This window comes from Cavia porcellus, unplaced genomic scaffold (assembly GCF_034190915.1).
Source record: "Cavia porcellus strain 051 isolate PalLab524CR breed Dunkin Hartley unplaced genomic scaffold, mCavPor4.1 scaffold_16, whole genome shotgun sequence".
Lineage (NCBI taxonomy): Eukaryota > Metazoa > Chordata > Mammalia > Rodentia > Caviidae > Cavia > Cavia porcellus.
Genome location: NW_026947499.1, coordinates 58003162 through 58025488, shown reverse-complemented (window position 1 = coordinate 58025488; position 22327 = coordinate 58003162). Strand labels below are relative to the sequence as shown.

At 41.6% G+C, this 22327-nt stretch overlaps 1 protein-coding gene across 2 annotated transcripts in view; it reads left to right on the top strand.

Moving 5' to 3' along the window:
* The window catches only part of Slc17a5 (solute carrier family 17 member 5), a 43813-nt gene that overhangs the window by 7932 nt on the left and 13554 nt on the right, over positions 1-22327 (top strand). Inside the window, exons 1-7 of one of the 2 annotated variants that reach the window (XM_013142021.3) lie at positions 7294-7431; positions 7945-8141; positions 10056-10289; positions 12595-12682; positions 14694-14780; positions 15750-15868; positions 19834-19992. In XM_013142021.3, the coding sequence (XP_012997475.1) occupies positions 7407-7431; positions 7945-8141; positions 10056-10289; positions 12595-12682; positions 14694-14780; positions 15750-15868; positions 19834-19992 (909 nt within the window). In that variant the 5' untranslated portion in view covers positions 7294-7406. Of the gene's footprint in view, positions 1-7293; positions 7432-7944; positions 8142-10055; positions 10290-12594; positions 12683-14693; positions 14781-15749; positions 15869-19833; positions 19993-22327 lie in introns of those variants that run through there. The other variant, XM_003478262.5, reaches the window with a different exon arrangement.

Sequence of the window (22327 nt, the reverse complement as noted above, 5' to 3'; positions counted from 1 at the left end):
AAAGAGGGCATAACAACAAAACACACAGGTCAAAGCATAACCATTTAAGCAAAATAGTGTTTCACCACAAGATATCCTGACATAGGGGCTGGAGATTTAGCTCAGCGGCATAAGCACCTGCCTTGCAAGCAGGCAGTCGTGAGTTCGATCCCCGGTACCGATAAAAAGGAAAAAGACAAAAAAAAAAAAAAAAAAAAAAAAAGATATCCTGACATAAAAGGAGTTACCATAGTGTCTCTTTCCTTGAAATCTTTGAGTATAACTTGTAGCACCAAACATATCAAGGCAATGTAAAACCATTCAAGAGAATAACAGTATTACAGGGTATTTAGAACCAACTATTGGGGCTGGGGATTTAGCTCAGCAGCATAAGCACCTGCCTTGCAAGCGCACCGTTGTGAGTTCGATCCCCATTGTAAGTTTGATCCCTGGTACCGATTAAAAAAAATTAAAATAGAACCAACTATCAGAAAATAAACAATGGTTTCTGTATAATCTCCTTGTCTATAAAAGTTTTTGCTTATATTATCACATATAATAAAATCCAATAAGATACAACCTGTTAAGACCGATGGAGACAGAAGAATAAAAGCTTGATGGGACTTCAAAACAAGATGATACTAAATCAGCACTAGCTATTTTAATGTCTTGTTTTCTCCAAAATAGCTGTTCCTACCATCCAGTCTTCTCTGCCTCATTTCTGTTGAGCTCTTTTTCTGTTGTTTGTTGTCAGTTTGTCTTCTTCATTTTGCTTTCTGCTCCATTCACTGTGGCCTCTCTGCCACTGTTTCTGGAATCGTGGTATTTTCCTTTTTTAGACTATCCTGCAATATTCTCTGTAGAGTTGAATTAGTGGTGGCAAATTCCCCTAGTTTCTCTTTATCTTGGAAGCACCTTGTTTTTCCATCAATTTCTAGGGACAGTTGTGCAGGATATATCAATCTTGGCTGAAGGTTATTATCTTTCAAAGCTTGAATTATTTCTTCCCACGCTCTTCATGATTTGATGGTTTGTGCCAAGAAGTCTGCTATAATTCTGATGGGTATTCCCTTGTAATTGATCTGTTTCTTGTCTCTGATGGCTTTTAATATTCTGTCTTCTATTGGATTTCTGGAATTTTGATTATTATATGCCTCGGTGTAGCTCTGTTTGGGTTGTAGGTGGCTGGGGTCCTGTATGCCTCATACATCTGAGTATCTTTACCTTTTGCTAAATTAGGGAAATTCTCTTGGATTATTTCTTTTTTTTTTTTTTTTTTTTTGGTCTTTTTTCATTTTTATCAGTACCAGGGATCGAACTCACACTGCCTGCTTGTAAGGCAGGCACTTATGCCGCTGATCTAAATCTCCAGCCCCTCTTGGATTATTTCTGTGAATAGCTTTTATAGTCCATTTGTTTATGTCCCTACTTCTTCTTTTATGTTCTTAATTCTTAAGTTATAGATCCTCTTATCATCTTCTAGCCTTTGTATTATTGCTGTTTGTTTTCTTGTTATTTTTAAGAAGTTTTTCATTTCATGCTCCCACATTACAAATCTGCCCTCCAGTTCAGATAATCTATCCTTAGTTTCTTTCAAGCTGTTATGCAGGATTTCAATAGAGTTTTTAGTTTCCTGGTAATCTCTTTGAACCTGATTCATGTATTCTACATTTTCTCTATTTTCTCCATCAAACAATTCTCCCCTTTTTTTCTGTTCTTCCATTCTACCATCTGTTTTTTCTTGGGCAGTGCTTAGCATTTCTCTAACCAATCTACTTATATCTTGCTTTATTTCGTTAAATACTTCACTTTTGAACTCATTTGTGAGGCTCCGGAGATATCGTTTTATGTCTATTGGTGCCATGTCTGATTTTGCATGTTTTCTTTCCTCATTCTCCTTTGCATTCATCTTTCTTGGATCAGTGTTCTCAGGATTGGGGACTGAGGACCCTTTCTTGTTGCTTCCTCTTCCCATACTTTTTGTTCCTTCCATACAAGCAAATATAGGAGGCCCAGTTTTTTTTTTTTTCTCTCTCTCTTTTTCGGTTACAGTTTGTTTGAATTGCACAGGCTAGGTGTTCCCACCCACTGCAGTGTACTAGGGAGACATAGACCTGGGCAGCCTCTGCTGGGCCCGCCCCTGCAGGTCAACCTACCGAAGGCTTCACTGCTAGGGTGCACCTCCAGGCACTGGGACCTGGTTTGGGTTAGCCTACTGGGTCTTAGTCAGCAGCGTCAACCAAGCCAGGCATTCCCCACCAATCCCGCTTGAGAGGGGAATATGCGACTAAAGTTACTGCAGCATCCTGTTCCGGCAAGTCTGCCAGGTCCCAGTATGTCCTTTGCTGAAGCTTCCTACTCTATGGAAGGCTCCCCGTTACACTCACTCGCCGCAGGTCAATGCAGGGCTCCCTGCCAGTCCCATTCTCAACTCTGTTCACCGATTCCCACTCTCAGAGTTTTTGCACTTGTCTCTCCCTGTCGTGCCGATTTGGACACGGCAGCGGCAGCAGGAAATTCAAATTGTGGCTTCCAGTGGCGCAGAATCCAGCTTCCATGCTGAGATTTTATCTGTTCCTGTTATAGCACCGGGATTGCATTTCCAGTTGGTTTCTCTTAGCTTAGTTCGTTCCTGGGTCAGCAGGGTATATCACCTCTTGCTTAGGACTCCCATTCTCAACTCTGTTCACCGATTCCCACTCTCAGAGTTTTTGCACTTGTCGCTCCCTGTCGTGCCGATTTGGACACGGCAGCGGCAGCAGGAAATTCAAATTGTGGCTTCCAGTGGCGCAGAATCCAGCTTCCATGCTGAGATTTTATCTGTTCCTGTTATAGCACCGGGATTGCATTTCCAGTTGGTTTCTCTTAGCTTAGTTCGTTCCTGGGTCAGCAGGGTATATCACCTCTTGCTTAGGACTCCTCGCACCGTTTCATTCCTGGATTCTAAGTGGGATATCTCAGAGAGCCTCCATAGCTGCTGCTATCTATCCGCCATGTTCTCGCACTATGTGTTTTTCAGGAGGATGTGCATGAACATAAGTTATGTGCACTTTTGTTGTCAGCCACCATCACAGCTGCAATCACATTCAAGTCTTTGAGTGATTAAATGTCAAGAAGACTGAATTGGTCATTTTGGTACAAGCACAGGTCAGACAGCTGCTAGAGTCAGAGAGGTAGCTTCTGAGTGCAAGTCTGCATGCTGCGTCATTCATAGAGAAATTCTGAGTGTCACCTGATCAACCACATTAAAATCATCCCCTCTACCCATGTCTGATTGAGCAGCTCTGTGAGGAATGGATGTGAAGCACACATGTTACACATAGAAACAAGATGGCTTTGGATCTCACTGGCTAGAGTATTTCAGCTTTGACATACTCAACTTGTTCAACGAACTCATTCTGTCACTCCAGTGAAGAATGTTCACTATGTTCAAGTCAGCTGATAAAATGACTGCATTCAAAGCCAAACTGGAATTATGGGAACAAGTAAAAATTGGGATTTGGAGCATGTTTTAAATATTTGCAAAGATTTTGAAAAAGACTGAGCTGGAGCATTCTTTCTGCTGTCCAGTGCATGAACACCTATCTCAGCTTTCAGAAGAGCTTAAGCATTACTTCCCAGCCAAGAAGACCCCAAACTGGAAAGGAAAGGATGCAAAATGCATTTGTGAATAAGACTGAACTTTGTGCTAGAAGAGGATCAACTTGAGTGTGAAAATTATCTTGGCCTTGAAAGTATGTTTGAGGAGCTGGGGATTTAGCTCAGCAGCATAAGTGCCTGCCTTGCAAGCAGGCAGTCGTGAGTTCAATCCCCGGTACCAATGAAAAGGAAAAAGACAAAAAAAAAGAAAGAAAGAAAAGTATGTTTGAGACAATTTCAAGTTTCCATGTGTTCTGGATTAAAGTCAAGGCAGAGTGAAGCGTTGTGGTGCATGCCTATAATCCCAGCACTCAGGAGGCTGAGGCAGTAGAAACCCTGTGAGTTCAAGGCCAGCCTGGGCTACAAAGTGAGCTCAAGGCCAGCCTGAGCTGCATAGTGAAACCCTGTCTCAAAAAAAAAAAAAAAAAATAGTCAAGGCAGAATAGCCTGAAGTTGCCACAAGGCACTGAAAAGCCTGCTTCCAACATTTTACTATTATGAAGCAGGGTTTTTTGCAGTGACAGCATCTAAAACAAAGTAACAGAATAGATTGGACATAAGCAACACAGATCAGGGCCACTGCCTCTCATCTCTCTCAGGATCATCTAGTTGAAAGAAAGTAAGCACAGTGCTCTCACTGATTCTGCATTATGGTGAGTTGTGTATTAATCTTGTTATGTATTACAATCTAATACTAGTAGAAATAAATACACAATAAATGTAATGTACTTGAATCATTTCAACACCCACCCCAGTTCTGTGGGAAAATTGTCCTCCACAAAGCCAGTTCCAGTGCCAAAAAGGGGGGAACTGCAGCCTTAAATGATCTTGAACCTGCTACCCCTATGCTCAAGCACATGTTTTATCTCAGTAATTATCACAGAACAACTAAGATAGTTTTGTGGTACTGGAGATTGAACCTAGGGCTTTGCATACATTAGACAAGTGTTCTACCCCTGAGCTATATCCCTGGGTCTTTTGATTTTATCTTTAGACAGTCTTGTTAAATTACTCAGGCTAGCCTGGAACTTTGCATCTTCTGCAAGAGCTCCCTTATCCTAGTACCTGAGGTAATAGATGTGCACCACCATGCTCAACCAGATATACTCTTTAAAACAAAAATCACATGTTGTCACTCCATTGCTAAAGTAGATATATAAATTTTAAATAGTACCTGGTAAAGCAAATATAGTACATGGATCAGAATTTTTCTTGTGTCAAAGTACTTAACTCTGTTTTTTTGAGATGGGAGTCTCAATAAATTGCCCAGGACAACCCTGAATTTTTGATCTTCTTGACTCAGCCTCCTGAGTAACTGATACAAGCATGTGCCACCATGTCAGCTCAAACTAACTTTTTCTTTTTTTTTTTTTTTTTTTGGTCTTCTTGAGAGAGGGTTTAACTATGTAGTTCAGGCAGATCTCGAACTTGCAATAATCCTCCTGCTTCAGCCTCACGAGTGCTGGCTTCAAATTAACAATTTAAGTGCCCAATTTTGACAAAATTATAGTTGCCCTGGGCTGGGGATTTAACTCAACGGCATAAGCACCTGCCTTGCAAGCAGGCGGGCATGAGTTCAATCCCCAGTACCATTAAAAAAAGAAAAAAAATTATAGTTGCCCCATCCACACTTCCCATGTAAATGGGAAAGTGACCAAGTGATGAAAAAATATATATATTCTTCTGGCTGAAGTATATATACCTATAATACAAGCTGTACAGACAGCTTGAAGTCGAAAGGTTTAAATTTCAGGCCACTTTAGGCAACTTAGCAAAACCCTGTCTTTTTTTTTTTTTTGTCTTTAAAAAATAAAAGTGTGGGGGTGGGAAGGTTGGCATTGTATTTCAGTGCAAAGATCACGGGCTCAATCCCCAGTAGCACCAGAAAGAAGAAAGAGAAGAAAGGATTTTTTTAGAAGGCAGTGCACTCTGCAGTAAAATATGCCTTGTGAGGGAAAGCTACCCATTTGGTTGGAACAGAGAGCAAATCTACATCAATTCAGGTGACGGAGAGTGAATGGAGCCTAAGAAATAGTTCTCAAGCCTGGTGTGGTGGAACACACCTGTAATTCCAGCACTCAGAGGCCGAGATAAGAGGATCTCCGTGAGTTCAAGGCCACCCTTGGACTACATAGTGACTTCACAGCCAGGCTACATAGGGAGACCCTGTTATAAACTAAAAAGAAAGAAAGAAATGCAGTTCTCAGTGATCTGGACCTCACTGTGGCAACGGCACCATGATTCTAACAACCACACTCCTGCATCAGAACTCAAGACTAGCAAGTGATGGGCCAGGGATTTAGCTCAGCCGCACAGCGCCTGCCTGGTAAGCTGAGCTCGTGAGTTTGATCCTCGGTACAAAAAAGAAAAAAATATATCAAGTGAGAATTTTCTGCTAACTTGTGCACAGAACAAACTGGCCACAGTTGATAATTGTGTGGAGGTGTGCAGACAAGGGAGTGAGGCCACAGTGTATTAATATGTACCTGAGTATAGTTATGCTATTTTCTTTTTTCTTTTTTTTTACCAGGGATCGAACTCACGACCTCACACTTGCAAGGCAGGCGCTTATGCCACTGAGCTAAATCCTCTGCAATTATGCCATTTTCATTCATGTTGCAGTCTGGATAAATCCATCTGAAACAGCACCAAGACCTTTGCACTCTAAAGAAAAATATTTTCTTGCTTGCTGTTAGGTCAATGAAAACAGTAGAACAATAGAGTAGGAAGGAAAAACACATTTCTATGTAATAGTAATGTCTTTACCAAACAAATGCACATGTATCTCCATATACATGTATTCAACTTGTCATCACCTATTGAAACATGTTCATATTTTTTTTCTTATGGTGCTGAGGCTCAGCACAGGCATGCGTGCAAGCTGGGCTCCTAGGAATGCACCCTCCTTCTGGATTATATCCCGTTACTTTAAACAGATTTGCTGCTGTTGTTACTACTGTGCCAGTGTCTGTGTGTGAGTGTGTGTGTGTTGCTGGGGATGGAACACAGGACCTCCCACATGCTGGGCAGTGCTCTATCACTGAGCTGTAGCCCCACCCTGGAATGTAGTGGGTTGGGTTGGGTTGGGTTGGGTCTTTTTGTTTTTGTTTTTATTTTTGTTTTTTCTGTTTCTGAGACAGGTCTGACTGCAGTTGAGGCTAGCCTTGAGCTCACTTTGTAGCCCAGGTGGATCTCAAACTCATAGCCATCCTCAGTCCTCATCCCTCAGGCTCCAGAGTGCTGGGATTAAAAGTGTCTGCCTCTGTGCCTGGCTGGTTTGGTTTGGTTTGGTTAAAATACAGTCTTACTATATAGTGCCCAGCTTCCTGCACTCAAGGATTCCTTCTCCTTCTCCGCTTCATCAGGTAGCTAGAGTTATGTCTCCCAGATTTTAAACAGAAACTTATCAGTATTTACGAAACCTAAAGGCTCGTAGATTCTGGACTAGCCAGTTTCTCCTTGTCCCTACAAGGCTGATCACCCTTGGCTTCCTGAATGCTCATCCTCTCCAACTTCACAAGCCAAAAAAAAAAAAAAAAAAAAAAAAAAGGAAATATGTCTGTAAACCTTCCGTTAGATAAAAAAAAAACATAAAAAACGAGGTCAGGTTCCTCCCATCATGTGATCATCCCTCATCTGCTGCTCCTCGGTTTATTTCACTTTTTGCTGTGGGCCCTTTAAGCTCGGTGACTACTGAGCAACTGCCAAGGCTGCAACTGTCGTGGGTTCTGTCTGTCTGCCTCTGGGTTCTTAGAAACATTAGGCTCAGGAGAGCTTCAGTGCTAATTATGGCCCCTGAGGATATTTTTCAAGGTAAGAACTTCATTAAGAGGGGTTTTGTACCCTGTTCTTCGATAATTTTTCCTGTGCTACATTCACAATGAGTTGCTGCTGTCCCATAGTCATACAGATGGCACAGGCACTCAAGGACTTACTGGCTGTGATTTTAGTAGTTTTAGAAACGACGATGCCATTAATCCCCGTTAGCTATTTGTCCTGTGCTATACTTTTACAGGTTGACTAGAATAAAGAATTCATTGACTGTGGAACAGAGGTTTTTCTGAGCAGAGTTGATCTAGCCATTATCTCTATGTTTTATAAGCTGCCTTGGAGTTGAGACTGTCCCATTTTAAATTTTTATCAAAACTACAGATGCAGGGAACACATTCTCTTTGAGGAATGTTTTTAGATACACTTAATCTGAGGCAAGTTCCAAAAAATATTCATGATTATTAATTTGTGTACTTGTAAAAAGTAAGCTTTTCTGTGATTTAGACAGCATTAACTAATTTGCTCTTCAACCTTTTCCTCCTATCTTTATTTCAGCTCCAGTGTGCTGCTCTGCACGTTACAAGTTAGCATTTTTGTCCTTTTTCGGTTTCTTCGTTCTCTATGCTTTGCGCGTGAACCTGAGTGTGGCGTTGGTGGAAATGGTAGATTCAAATACAACTGCAGCAAACAACAGAACCTCCAAGGAGTGTGCAGAGCATCCATCACTTCTAAAGGTGCCTCATAATCAAACGGTAAGTGCTGCTTTTTAAGCAAACAATCTTAACTAATCCTAAAATACTTCTGAGGGAAAAAATGGGAGTCTCTTCATCCAGAAGAAACCAAAACATTCATTTTTCTGTGTTCTCTGGGTCACATTCTTTGTGTTCTCTTAGGAACTGGTTGAACAGTAACATAACTGTAGCCCCTTGGCTGGGCTGTCATATTCCTTGATCTGTTTAAGGAGTAGTTAATTCTTCAGTTTCTTCCGTAACCACACCATCCTTGAAAAGAATTTGGAAAAACTTGTTTGGCATATCAGAAAATTCGATTGTTTTGAATGTTGCTAAATAGTTTCTACAGGACTATTATTCAATAGCTCTTTAACTTACAGGGTTACATCTATAGGAAAGTTTAGGTCATGTCAGCTGTAAGATGAGAAATAAAAACTGTCAATTTCTTAGGATATTCTTTTCTAGAATTGAAACATGGTAAACCTGGAGTGGTGGTGCACCTCTGTGATCTGAGCACTTGGGAAGCCGAGGCAGGAGGATTGCCAAGAGGAGGATTGCCATGAGTTCGAGGCCAGCCTGGCTATATAATGAGACTATCTCAAAAAAAACAAACAAATACATAAATAAGCGTAGCCTAAGTTACTTTAAGTCATTTTGCCTGCCTCATGTTATAAACAAATGTATATTCATTTGTTTTGGGCTGAGTTGTACAGACTTTTAAAACTTTGCTTTCTTCAACATTAATAATGTTACTGAGGGGCTGGAGGTTTAACTCAGCGGCATAAGCGCCTGCCTTGGAAGCAGGCAGTCATGAGTTCGATCCCCGGTACCGATAAAAAGGAAAAAGACAAAAAATAATAATAATAATAATGTTACTGAACAATATATTTGGATAGACATCACACAATGTTTCCTTTCTGACCTGTGCCCTCCCTGGGTAAGGCTGCTGGACAATTCATAAAATCTAGAATTCTACAGGGAAACTACAAATTGGATAAATAGTAGTTTGCTTAAAATCTTTCCCTTTGTCAGGTGTGTTTGCTGAGTAAGCCACTTAGCTTCATCTGCCACACAAAGTCAGTAAAAAGAAATCCCGGAACAGTTTACAAAACAATGGGCTTGTTTGTCCAGCTCCACACAGTGCAGATGTCAGCTCTTCAAACCAGACCCTAGAAATCCATTAGTATCTCACTTCTGGTGCTGCTAGTTAAAAGACAGGCCCTGCTCACATTAAGTTATATAGCTTAGCTTAAATTCTTACGCTTTTGTAGTATTCTGAGTGTTTGTTCACGTGCCTGGTCTAAAACGGGTAGGTATTATCTACATGTATGCATGCTAATCGCCATATGAAGTGAACACTTACAGTGTAGCAGGCCTTATTCTCTGGGCCTTTTTCACTAGCTCTTCCTAAACCCCACACCCAATAAGTGACCCCAGCTTGGCTTTAAAACGTGGCTTGATCACTATGTGTCTTGTTTAATACCTTTTCAGATTACACTTGTGACTTTTCTTTGTGCCTTCTTGATCAGCAGCTCATCTTCTAGTTAATAAAATAGCACACCTTGGTGAAGTCCGATTTTCAGTTCTTTTCCACTTTAAGAAATTACATGTCTCTGTGGTGATGACTCATCCACCTACTACAAAATTTGCATATTTTTCAGCCAAAACTTGGTTCTCCTAGGTGTGTGGGATGGGAGCACACCCTTGTAAGCCCTACCACTTGTGAGGCTGAGACAGGAGGATGGAAGATTTGAGGCCAAACTGGGCACCTGGGGGAAACCCGCCTTAAAATAAAATTTTGAAAGCAGTAGGGATGTAGGCCAGCACTCCCAGGATTCACAGGATGACTTACATTTTCATTTATGTGCACTGAGAGAAGGGAGCTGTTTAATCAAGGTCTTAAAAGAATTGGTTTCTCCTTGTGCTTTTTTCCAGGGTAAGAGGTATGCGTGGGATGCGGAAACTCAAGGATGGATTCTCGGTGCTTTTTTCTATGGCTACATCATCACACAGATCCCTGGAGGGTATTTTGCCAGCAAAATGGGCGGAAAGCTGCTGCTCGGGTACGGGATCCTCGGCACCGCTCTCTTCACACTGCTGACGCCCATTGCTGCAGATTTAGGTGCCGTGCCACTCATTGTGCTCAGAGCACTGGAAGGACTGGGGGAGGTAAATTTTATCTGTGCCTCACTTTCTCACTTCTTAAAGATTTCAGTGTGAATATAAGCCAGAAAGAAACAGTGGGCCATAACAAGTTAGAACAAAAGTTAACAGAGGCAGGCAGGGTGTGGTAGGACTCACTTAGGATTCCAACATTCTGGGAGGCTGAGGCAAGAGGATCACAAATCCAGCCCAGCCTGGAATTAGGATTTAGCAAGACTGTATCTCAAAAAAATGAAAAAGGCCTGGGGTGTAGCTCGGTGGAAAGGCCTTGAGTTTAGACCCCCAGTACTGAAAATAAAATTTCTTAATTCTTACCTTTTTTTTTCTCTCCATCTCTCTCCTTTTGTTTTTTGAGACAGGGTCTCACTATGCAGTTCAGGCTGACCTAGAACTCACAGTGTAGCCCAGGCTGGCCTTGAACTTGTAGCTATCTTTCTGCCTCAGCCTCCCATCTCTTTTGTACAGTGCTGTCCATCTCTTTTGTATACTTCCATTTTTAAATAACAATTTCCTTTCCTTTGTAATTTTGAACTTCTGCCTTTAAAACTCAGGCAGATTTATTTTTGTCTTGCATTTCTTTAGACAGCCAGGCAATATGGTAGCTTGTATTTTTTTATTGGTGCCAGGAATCAAATTCATGACCTTATGCTTGCCCGGAAGTAGCTTATATTCTGATATATAGATACTATAAGATGTATTTAGATAGCATTGTGCTCTGCCATGTTGGAAAGCACAATGGATGAGAAGAGGCAGAAAATCAGAGTTGAAACGGTAGCTCCACTCTATGTAGCGATCAAACCTTGGGTACATCCTAACTCCTAGACCTCAGTTCGATTATTTTTAAATACCTGCCTATCCTCAGCCACAAGGTAGGTTTAAGGCTTATCTGTGATCAATTTTATTAGAATGCTTTAAAAATTGCCAATTGTAACTCCTTCTAGAGTTTTTTTATCTTTATCAATAGAAGTCTATTAAATAAACCCTGCTGATTGCAAAGTAAAAATTACCCTTGTATTACCAGTTTCTCCTCTTCTTACCTAAGTAAAATATATTTACTCAGTAATATATTTTCTTTATTCAACTATTGAATTTCCTTGCTGAATATTTTCTTGCTTCCTGTGTATTTATGCCGCTCTGTGTTTAACATTATAGCATATTGCTTGCTTCTCTACTACTATCTCAGAGGACCAGCTTATTTCTATATAGGATATTTTGATGGGGTAACAGACAGGGTCTCACTTTGTAGTTTAGGCTGGTCTCAAACTCATAGTGATCCCCCTGCTTCAGCTTCCAAAATGCTGGGATTACAGGAGTCTACAACAACACCTTGTGTTTCTAAGTAGAATATAAATTGTAGTTAGACTTAGGTTCTCTCTTCTTTCTCCAGTCATCAGATCCTAACTTACTATAAACATACCTGCATTCTCCCTTGGGTTTTGTAATAAAACTCTAAGATACTCTTTGTTAGCACTTCCAAGCATCCTTAATTGTGTGTTATAATGATTTGCCCATGAACACTCTATGATATGATTTTCCATGTAATCTAAATCATCTTTGTCTTCCATTGTTATTTCTTTCTTCCTTTTCGTTTTTGGAAGAATCAGCAGAAAGTACACATTTTTAAGACATGTATTTTCCACTGTTATTAAAAATAACTACCATTTATTTTTGCAGCAGTCATTCATTATAGGGAGGATCACGTCTGTTTCACAGATAAGGCACTGTGGAGGACTGACCAGTCCTGAGGCACAGGCCAGGGAGCCACTAGAACCTTTCTCTCCCCTCTCTGCAGTGCCTCTTCACGTGCCCCTTCCTCACCACACCCCATTTCCTCACCCCTTCAAGCAGTCCGCATTCACCAAGCCAGTGATTGTGAGGGGAAGCGACCTGAGACTCTCCCTGAATTCATCCTCTTACTTCTGAGATCCTCCAGAGTATTAGCCCAGTATCTTTAAAACTTACAAATTGGTACCATTCACGTTTTACTTCCAGGCCATTAATAAAGAGAACAAGTAAAATAAACCTTGAAAGCGATCTGTTTATGTCGTCACTCAGAACATTCATTCAGGTTTATTGTAACTCTTACCTTGCAGTCCCCAAACCAGTTCAAAAACCCCTGAATCATTGTTTATTTTGAAAGCACTTCATTGAAAGGTATTTTCACTTAACTCTATAAGGACATTTCACTTCATGGAGCCTAAATCTGGTTTGATTCTTATCCAAAAAAAATTCCTTTGTAACAAAACACTGCATTTAATTGAAAACACTGACACGGCTAACTTGTATTTCATCTGAAACTTCCTCTCCCCAGGGTGTCACCTTCCCAGCCATGCACGCCATGTGGTCTTCATGGGCTCCTCCACTTGAAAGAAGCAAACTTCTCAGCATCTCATATGCAGGTAAGAAAACAATTCTTACAGAATTTTTGCTGTAATTTATTATGTATGCCAACCTTGGGAGTGAAGTGCCTACCAGCCAGAATCATGCAATATTGGTAGAAGGGTTATAACTTTATTATTAATTTTTCTTTTTGGTTCAGCAGTACATAGTAATTTGCCTTAGTTAACTAATATTATCTTCCCCATGTGCCACCATTTACTGCAAAGTATGTTGTCTTTTCAAATGTTGGTATGTGGCATTTATTTGGAAAAATAAATAAAAATAGCTGGAAAGTCACCCCTGAATTGTGATTTCTGATTTGATTATGTTATTTCTGATTTGATTATGTTATGAGCATCTCATGATTCTTAACCTTTCTCTTCAATCATTTCTTTGGCATCATTTTGATTGACATCATTTTGGGATAGATAACATGAGCTTTGTATGAGCTTTAGATTCTATTTTACCAGACTACAGAAAAACTTCTGGCCTTTTTTTCCATGGGTCAGGTGGGAAATTTTCCACTTGGCTCCTTTGAGAAAGGCCTGTCTGTGTTGACATTGAAGCTAAAAGCTCAAGAAGAACAAACCAGTCACGCAAAGAGCAGAGTAGAGAGAAGAGCATTCCAGACACCAAAACAACATGTATGAGTGCTCTCAGGCAGGAAATAAGATAACAGTCCACAGGAAAGGCCACTGCAGCTCACAGAATGTGATGAGTAAAGAAAGCCGTGGCCTAAGATGAAATTAGAAAAATGCACAAGAGCTGATCATATCAAACCTTACTAGCTACAGAAAGGAATGTATACATTTCCCCAAAACACCTAATCAAGTAAGAGACAAGATCCTGTTTTAATTTTAAGACCTTTCTTGAAGCCGTAAAGAGATTGATATGGCAAATCTGATGATGAGTTCTGGAACAGTCTCCTCTCTGTACCAAAGTAAGTCCAAATTCCTGGGTTCAAGGTTTTAGTCTTCACCACGTCATGCCATCCACCTGGGGCCTGGCATGGAGTCAGCTATGCACCAATCATTCAACCTGATTTTTTTTTTTTTTTGGCTTTTTGAGACAGTGTCTCACTGTGCAGTTCAGGCTGGCCTTGAACTCACTTTGTAGCTTAAGCTGGTCTCGAACTTGCAGTGATCCTCCTGCCTCAGCCTCCCAAGTGCTGGGACTACAGGCATGCGCTACTACACCTGCCTCAACCTGATTTTCTTAACCTTAATTTTCTGTTCATTCTCTTCACCCAAGTTCCCAAATCCACTGTTTTCTTACATATCCTGCTCACTACCTGTGTATCTTCTTTCTAACCTCTTTTCTTTGGGATCAAATGACAGATACATAGCAAGACCTTGTCGCAAAAAAAAAGTCCATATGCCACATGTGCTTTTATCTTTTCCTCACCCCTGGAGGTTAGAAATAGTATCTCCTATCTCTGGGGTCCTCATCACCACGACACTTAACACTTCCTAACCCTCTCTTGACACCACCTTCTAAGTCTGAAACTCAGGACCATAAATAATACCCGATTCATCCCCTTAGCTCCCATTGTTGTTAATAAGACATCCTACATTGGATGGTTAAAATGCTTTTGTTTTATTGTTTATGTGCCTTGAAGCAATCATTGTAAGATAAGCTTCATTCTTATTTCAGCAAGTATACCATAACAGACTGTCGCTGTATCAATCGTGGAGACTTTGCCCCAGACCCCTAGATTTCTAGCACATCAGGTGCCTGCTCCATCACTCTCTTAACAGGTCTATGCTGGCAACTGATGCAAGTTTTCTGAAAAATGATCCCTTTGAAGAATGTAATGCTTATATTTTCATGTGGTTAATCTAACTCTTTTAGGATGTTAGCAGTTCTTTTTGTCCTTTAGCACCTGTTCCCTAGCCTGTTTTGTCTATTTAGGTAGATGGTGCTGTCATGCCTGCAAGGCAAGTGCTCTCTGCTGAGCTGCACCCCCGTCAGACCTGTTCCTTCTCTGTTCGTCTCCTTCCAAAGCTAATGAAGTCTTATGTGTTGTTGTAGGAGCACAGCTTGGAACAGTGATTTCACTTCCTCTCTCTGGAATAATTTGCTACTATATGAATTGGACTTATGTCTTCTATTTTTTTGGTAAGTTTAAATTTTTAACCTAAATTACCATGCAACAAATAAAAACTATAATAATGGTATAATAATTAGCCAAAAATGTATATTTCTACTCTCTGTATATTTCAACCTGTTTTTCAGGTTGATGTGGTTAAAAGGGCTTTGTCTTGTTAAGGCTTGATGTGATTCTTGGAATATTTCTCAGTAGAAACTACTGTTGAATTATGGACTTCAGTGTCAGATCATCAAATGTTACCATCTTCAGTATTAGAAAAATGTGTGTCTTTCAGAGCTGGGGATTTAGCTCAATGTCACAAGTGCCTGCCTGGCAAGTGCAAGGTCATGAGTTCAATCCCTGGTTCCAAAAAATAAAAAGAAAGAAAAGTGTGTTTTGAGAATATTCCCAAGCAAAGTAGGATACTCTCACTTGTTTTAATCTTTTCTCTTTCCTTTTATTTATTCCCATGGTACTTCATTTCACAAATTCATGGCAGATTTAGATTTTCACATCAGCATTTTATATAGGGAATATATAATTTTAAAAAAACAAAGTAAATGTCTTTAAGAATACGTAGGTTGCAGAAATTTGTTCTCAAAAGATTTTCCTTATAAGACAGACAGACCCATTTCCTTAAAAATTTTCTTCAGGGCCGGGCGTGGTAGTACACACCTGTAATCCCAGCACTTGTAGGCTGAGGCAAGAGGATTGCTGTGAGTTCCAGATCAGCCTGGGCTACAAAGTGAGTTCAATGCCAGCCTGAACTGCATAGTGAGACCCTGTCTCAAAAAGACAAAAATATATATATATATCTATATCTGTAGATACAGATATATATAAAGTAGTATAATTATACAATCATTCCATTAAAGAAATGAAACTTGAAGTTGAAGTTAATTTACACTAAATTTATATTACATAATTTTGTTGGGACATACAAAAATCACTGTTGATAATTCTAACTTTGATCTAACTTTTTATTTTTCTGTTTTAAGGTATACTCGGAATATTTTGGTTTATTTTGTGGATCTGGAGAGTTAGTGACACACCAGAAACACACAAGACAATCTCCAGTCATGAAAAGGACTACATCACTTCATCATTAAAAAGTCAGGTATAGGCTTGGCACATTTTGAAAATAATTTCAGCTGGGGATTTAGTTCAGTACCATAAGCGCCTGCCTGACAAGCACATGGTCATGATTTTGATCCCCAGTACCAAAAAAAAAAAGAAAGAAAAGAAAAAGATTTCAGAACTTTTTCTCTTCAGAATTAAGATATCAGCCAGGCATGGTGTGCACACCTGTGATCCCAACACGGGTGCTGGGGAGGGGCTGAGGCAGGAAGGTCGCTGTGAGTTCAAGGCCAGCCTGGGCTACATGGTGAGTTCTTCTCTCAAAAAAGGGGGGAGGGGTAGGGAGAACTGAATAACTTTCTTATTGTTATCAACTGTTAGAAGTCCAGCTGGTGTCTGGGCAGGGGCTCATTTTGGTCCTCATAATGATCCTCCTGCCTCAGCCTCCCAAGTGCTGGGATTACAGGCGCTAGCCACCACGCCAGGCTCTTTGTTTTGTTTTTTGAGATAGTGTCTCACTATGAGGTCCAGGCTAGCCTTAAACCCACAGAGATCTTCCTGCCCCATCCTCCTGAGTGCTGGGGTTGTAGATGATAATTACCATGCCTGGCTTTTGTTGGCAGTCTTTTGCCTTCAAAGTCACTTTATTGGCTTAACAACATTAAATATCTTGTGTAAAACATTTTTTTGCACATTGTTAGTGTGACTGACATGTTAAATTTTAATACATAGCACTCCTCAAGTGCTGGGATTACAGGCGTGCCAGGAGTTGGAGGCCATCTGGGGCTAATAGTGACTTCAAGGCCAGACTGAACAACATGGCAAGACCATGTGTCAGAGAACAAAACAAAAAACTTTGTGAACCATGCCACATATCTTAATCTGACTAATGTCCAAACCCAGTTGATTTTTCTTTGTTTCTTTTTTTTTTTTTTAGTTCAGACAGACTTTGAACTGACTTTGTAGCCCAGGCTGGCCTCGAGCTTGCAATGATCCTCCTGCATCAACCTCCAGAGTCCTGGGATTGCAGGCATGTGCCACCACACCCGGCCTAATTGGTTTATCCATGTGCTTCAGAAAATACAATTTTCAGAAATAAGAAGTCAGTAGGATTAGGTTTCATTAAACCCCAGTTTGCATTCTTAGAGGAAATGATGTCACTGAAAACATTACAAAATGATTTGAGCACACACCTCTGATCCCAGTAAACCAGAGGCGGAGGCAGCGAGATCCTGCCTTGGCAAGTAACGAGACTCTCTCCAAACATAATGGTGCCGTGTTCCGCGGAGCGCCCCCTTGAGGCCTCGGGTCCGAGAGGTGTGCAGAATCTCTTCCACTGTGTTCAGCCTTTGAACTTTTTTTTTCTTTTTTGAGAACTTGGGTCCTTCGCTGGGTACCGTGGCTAGCCTGAGCCTGTGGTCTCCGCCGGGAGACACATGGATGCCAGGGCCTTCAGGGTGCCGGGGAGCGGCCTCCCGGCGCGGTGCGGGTCTGGATTGGCTGCAGCAGGGGAGGAGCCGGCAGGGGGCGCCCCGGAGGGGCTCGTGACTGATTAGCGAGAGCTGCTGAAGGCTGGGCTTTGGTTCTGGACTTCGCGCTGCTTTTAGGAGTGACAGTTTTAATTTTTCTCCAGCAGGTGGGGCTAGTTGTTGGTTGGTAAGAACACAGCAGTCGCGGATTAGCTAGGAAAGAAAGGCCCTGGCTTTTCCATTTTTTCTGACGTTTTTGTCCTTGGGGCTCAGTCACGCTCCGCCCTGACTCCGGAACAGCCCGGCTTCCCTGTGGCCGCCCTCCTCGCTGAGGGGCCGCAGGAAACCCGTGGCCTGGCTGGGCGGACCGCTGTCTCCACGCTCTCCCTGAGGGCGGGGCCTGTACGGAGGTTTCGGGGAGGGGGGGGTCATCCCCGGGCTGCTGCCACCCCGAGCCCAGCCGAGCCACAGCTGCTGGTGATTGACGTGTGCAGAAGCAGCCCGGGTGAAGAGCACACCGAGGACAGACCGCAGAGTTCCTCTGTCACCCAGAGGGACGCAGGCTGCCACTTGTCACTGGCTACCATGTTGGACAACACAAGTACAAGTTTCCACCCCTGCAGGAGCGTCGTGTTAGTGCTGCCTTAAACCCTTGAAGGAGTTTGTCTAAAAGATACTTTGGGAGAAGGGTATTTTTTTCTATGTTTCTTTCTTTTTGGATTTGGTTTGGTTTGGTTTCTGGTGTCTTGCATTTTTTTGTTTTGCTACCAGGGATTGAACTCGTGATTGAACTCGAGACCTAACACTTGCTGAACAAGTACTTACACCACTAAGCTAAATCGTCAGCCCTGTTTTTTGTTTTTTGAGACAGAATCTCACTGTGTAGTCCATGTTGTCCTTCAGTTCACTGTATGGCTCAGGCTGACCTCATACTGGCTTGCAGTCATCCTTCCTCAGCCTCCCAATTGCTGAGATTACAGGCATGCACCACTGTGGATAATTCTGATGCTCAATAAAGTTTAGGATCCTTTGCACTTCAGAGTAATCTGACCCCTTTTAAAAGTTACCTTCTTTGGCACTGTAGATTCTTCTGTTCTGTTCTGCTTATTCAGTAAGTCTAGGGTACAGTGTGGGCAGCTATAATTTTGAAAGAGTTGGAGGTAAATCTAAAAAACAGTCAGAATTAACCGTTTCTAAAAGAATAAATGCGTTCTTTCCTTGTGTTCTTTATGTCTTTGTTATATACTGGGAAGCAAAAGTGTGTCTACAAAGCAAATAAAAAGCCCCTAGAATCCAATGTAGGGGCAAACACCTGTCATCCCAGTACTTGGGGAGGCTGAGGCAGGAGGATGGCACTTTGGAACCCAGCCTAGGAAGCTTAGTGACTTAACAAGACACTAATATATCAAGTAAACAAAAAAAGGGCTGGGGCTCAGTACAAGGTCCTAGATTCAACTCTCAGTACCACCATACAAAGAAAAATGTCCCCAGGAAGAAGGCCACATGAAAGTTAATATGGGTTCTTCCTCTTTCTAAAATGGTAATGAATCTAGAGGCAGAAACATAGATTGCAGTTGCTTTTGAGAAATGAATCACACTGCTTCAGTTTATAGGAAATGTAAAAATCTTCCCAGAACAGAAATCTCCAGACTCTTTTATCTTGTTACCTCCTTAAGCGGGCAGGGCTCACAGAGTGACCACGCAGGTCTGTGTATCCACGGTTACCTTCATGTGTGCACTATGGTCCAGCACAGTACCAGGCCCAGAAGAAACAGAAAGTAGATACAGGAAATACTCATTTGTTTATTTCACTATGTGGGTCAGACTGGCCTTGAACTCACTATGTAGCCCAGGCCAGCCTCAAACTCCAGTGATCCTCCTGCCTCAGCCTCTCACTCCTGGCATGAAATTTAAATTTAAATCGGAAAAACCTTTTGTTGTCACTTGAAAATCAGTCATGACTTACTAGCCTAGCAAGGCTGCCTGACGAGCCTGGGCATCTGCAGTGGGCCACAGTCTGGGCGCTTTCTTTGATGCCACAGCTGACTGATGCAGGAGGAGAAACCAGCGGCTCCCCTCCTGAGCTGCTGTTACTAGAAGTCGCTCCTGTGGAGTGTTCTCAGGAATCTTGAAGACACGGTCAGTCTCATGAGGTTTTTTTTGTTTTTGTTTTTTGTAGTGCTGGAGATCAAATTCATGACCTCGTGCTTGCCAGGCAGGCACTTATGCCACTGAGCTAAATCCCCAGCCCCCTCATGAGGTTTATTTTAATGAAAATTCGTTTAAAAAGCCACAGATTCCCTTCACTAGACAGAAACTGAACCCGGGACCCCCATGGAGAGCGAAGTGGGGGCTGCTGATCTGACCTATGTTAGTCCTGTTGTGCTGCTTAATATCCTAGAGGAGCGGGTTTTCAGATCTCAGATTTGCCAATCAAGGTTGCTTTGGGGTGCGTGTCCCAGATGGAGGTGCAGCTGCGGGGTCAGAGGTGGACACTTCGTAGCTGTGACTCCCTCTGATTTTGCCATTTCCTCAGCTCTCTTCGCAGAAGTCGGTGCCCTGGATTCCCATTCTAAAATCACTGCCACTCTGGGCTATTGTCGTGGCACATTTTTCTTATAATTGGACTTTCTATACTTTATTGACATTGCTGCCTACTTACATGAAGGAGATCCTGAGGTTCAATGTTCAAGAGGTAAGAAAAACAGTCTTGAGCTTCTTATATAAAAACATGTATGTTAAAGCTACATGCGGAGCTCTCATCTTCAGGAAAGTCTCTCTCACTTTGTCCTGCTCTATGTTAGACTTCTCTGTTCTGCCTCGCTGTGGTTCCTTCTCTCAGTATGTGTCTGGTTTGGTTTTCTGCAGGTGAGAGGACCTAGGGTCTGTCACGTGCTCTTCCTGGAAGCTCCACACCCAGCCCTTCATTAGCTCCTACTCCAAGGTGTCTTGTCTGACTGTCCTGAACTGTTATCTTCATGACCCCAAATGCACAAGTGGCCAGAGAAAATAGACACACTTCAAAATTAAAATTAAAATTGAACTTCAAAATTAAAAACGTGCAAGGCATAGTGACACATGGCTGTAATCCCAGCACTCAGGAGACTGATGCAGGAGGATCACTGCAAGTTCAGGGCCAGCCTGAACTGCATGGTGAGATCCTGGCTTAAAAGCTCTCATACATCAAAAGACAAGATATGAAAAGGCAACCCAGTGAAGGATAGGAAACATTTTTTAAGTCATACATTAATAAAGGTCAAATATCCAGAGTATATTAAGAAGTCTTACAATTCAGTAATAAAAAGGCAACCCAGTTTTAGGGGTGATTCTTGTATTGAGACAGGGTCTCATTTTGTAGCCCATGCTGGCCTCAAACTTGTAGCAGTCCTCCTGCCTTAGCCTCCCAGGTGTGTGCCACCATGCCCAGCCAATTTAGTGACAGCTAAAAAGATAACTCAGTTTTTTGAATGGTCAAAGAGACTCAAATAACATTGCTCCTAAATACACAGATGGCCAATAAGCACATGTAAAGATGGTGAACCTCATTAGTCACTAGGAAAGTGCAAACCACAGAGATGCTACTTCACACCCACTAGGATGTTAACACACACAAATAGCAAGTGTGTGAGGATGAGAAATCGGTGCATTCACACATCGGTGGTGGCCATGTAAAATACAAGCTATGCCAAAGCCGGACATGGTGGCACACACTTGTAATCACAGAACTCGAGAGGCTGAGGCAGGAGGATCACTGTGAGTTCAAAGCCAGCCAGGGCTACATAATGAGTTCAAGGCCAGCCTGAACCATATAATGAAACCTTGCCTCAAAAAATACCAAAAGAAAAAGAAAAAAACCCAGCAACTATGCCAAACAGTGTGCCACTTCCTTTAAAAAAAAAAAAAAAAAAAAAAAAAAAAAACTGAATACAGACTTGTATGACCCAGCAATTCCTAGATCTATAGCCAAGACAATTGATAGCAGAACCCGGCCGGTGTGTAGCTCAGTGAAGGAGCCTTTGCCCCACACCCATGAGCTCGGGTTCACCCCTAGCACTGACTCATGTGAAACGGAAATAGAGTTTGGAAATACATAGCAGTATAGAAGCCTCTTTCCTGTGTGTGTGTATGTGTGTTATCATTACTGGGGATTGAACCCAGGGCCTTCACCCCAAACCACATCCCCAGCCTTATTTTTTATTTTTTGAAATAGCATCTCACTAAGTTGCCTAGGCTTGAACATACAATTCTCCTGCATCAGCCTCCCAGAATGCTAGGATTACACATGTGTGCCATCAGGCCTGGATTAATATTTTGTTTGGTTTTTTAAATCAGTGTTTACTAAGTGGTCTTTGTTGAAAATAAAGCTTGTTTTGACAAGCACAGTATGTAAAATTCTCTCTTAAAAATTTGAAAGCTTTGTCTTATTACAAAGCTTTACACACCACACCCCGTTTCAAATTTATTAAATTTGAAAGCTTTATCTTATTACAAAGCTTATTACAAAGCTTTGTCTTATTTTATTTTCATATAAATTTAGTTTTGTTAGATTACTCTCACTTCTTTCCTAGTTTTTTTTCAATTTTGTGTCTCGAATTTTTAACAACTTAAGAAGAGTTGAGGTGATATATATTACCCCGTTTATCATATTAATATTTAAACATTGATTTTGTTGTTTTGTTTGTTCTTGTGATACAGAGGATTGCACCCCGGGCCTTACATACACTAGGAAGTACTCCACTACTGAGCTGCACACAGCCCTTTTAATTTTTTTTTTTTTTTTTTTTTTTTGTCTTTTTGAGACAGGGTCTCACTATGCAGTTCAGGGTAGCCTTGAGCTCCCTTTGTAGCACAGGCTGGCCTCGAACTCACAGCAGTCTTCTTGTCTCAGCCTCCTGAGGGCTGGGATTGCAGGCATGTGCCACCATGCCTGTTATTTATTCTTTTTTCTGAAACAAAGTGTCACTAAATTGGCCAGACTGCACTTGAATTTCAAATCTTCTGCCTCAGCTCCTCAGTGCTGGGATTACAGG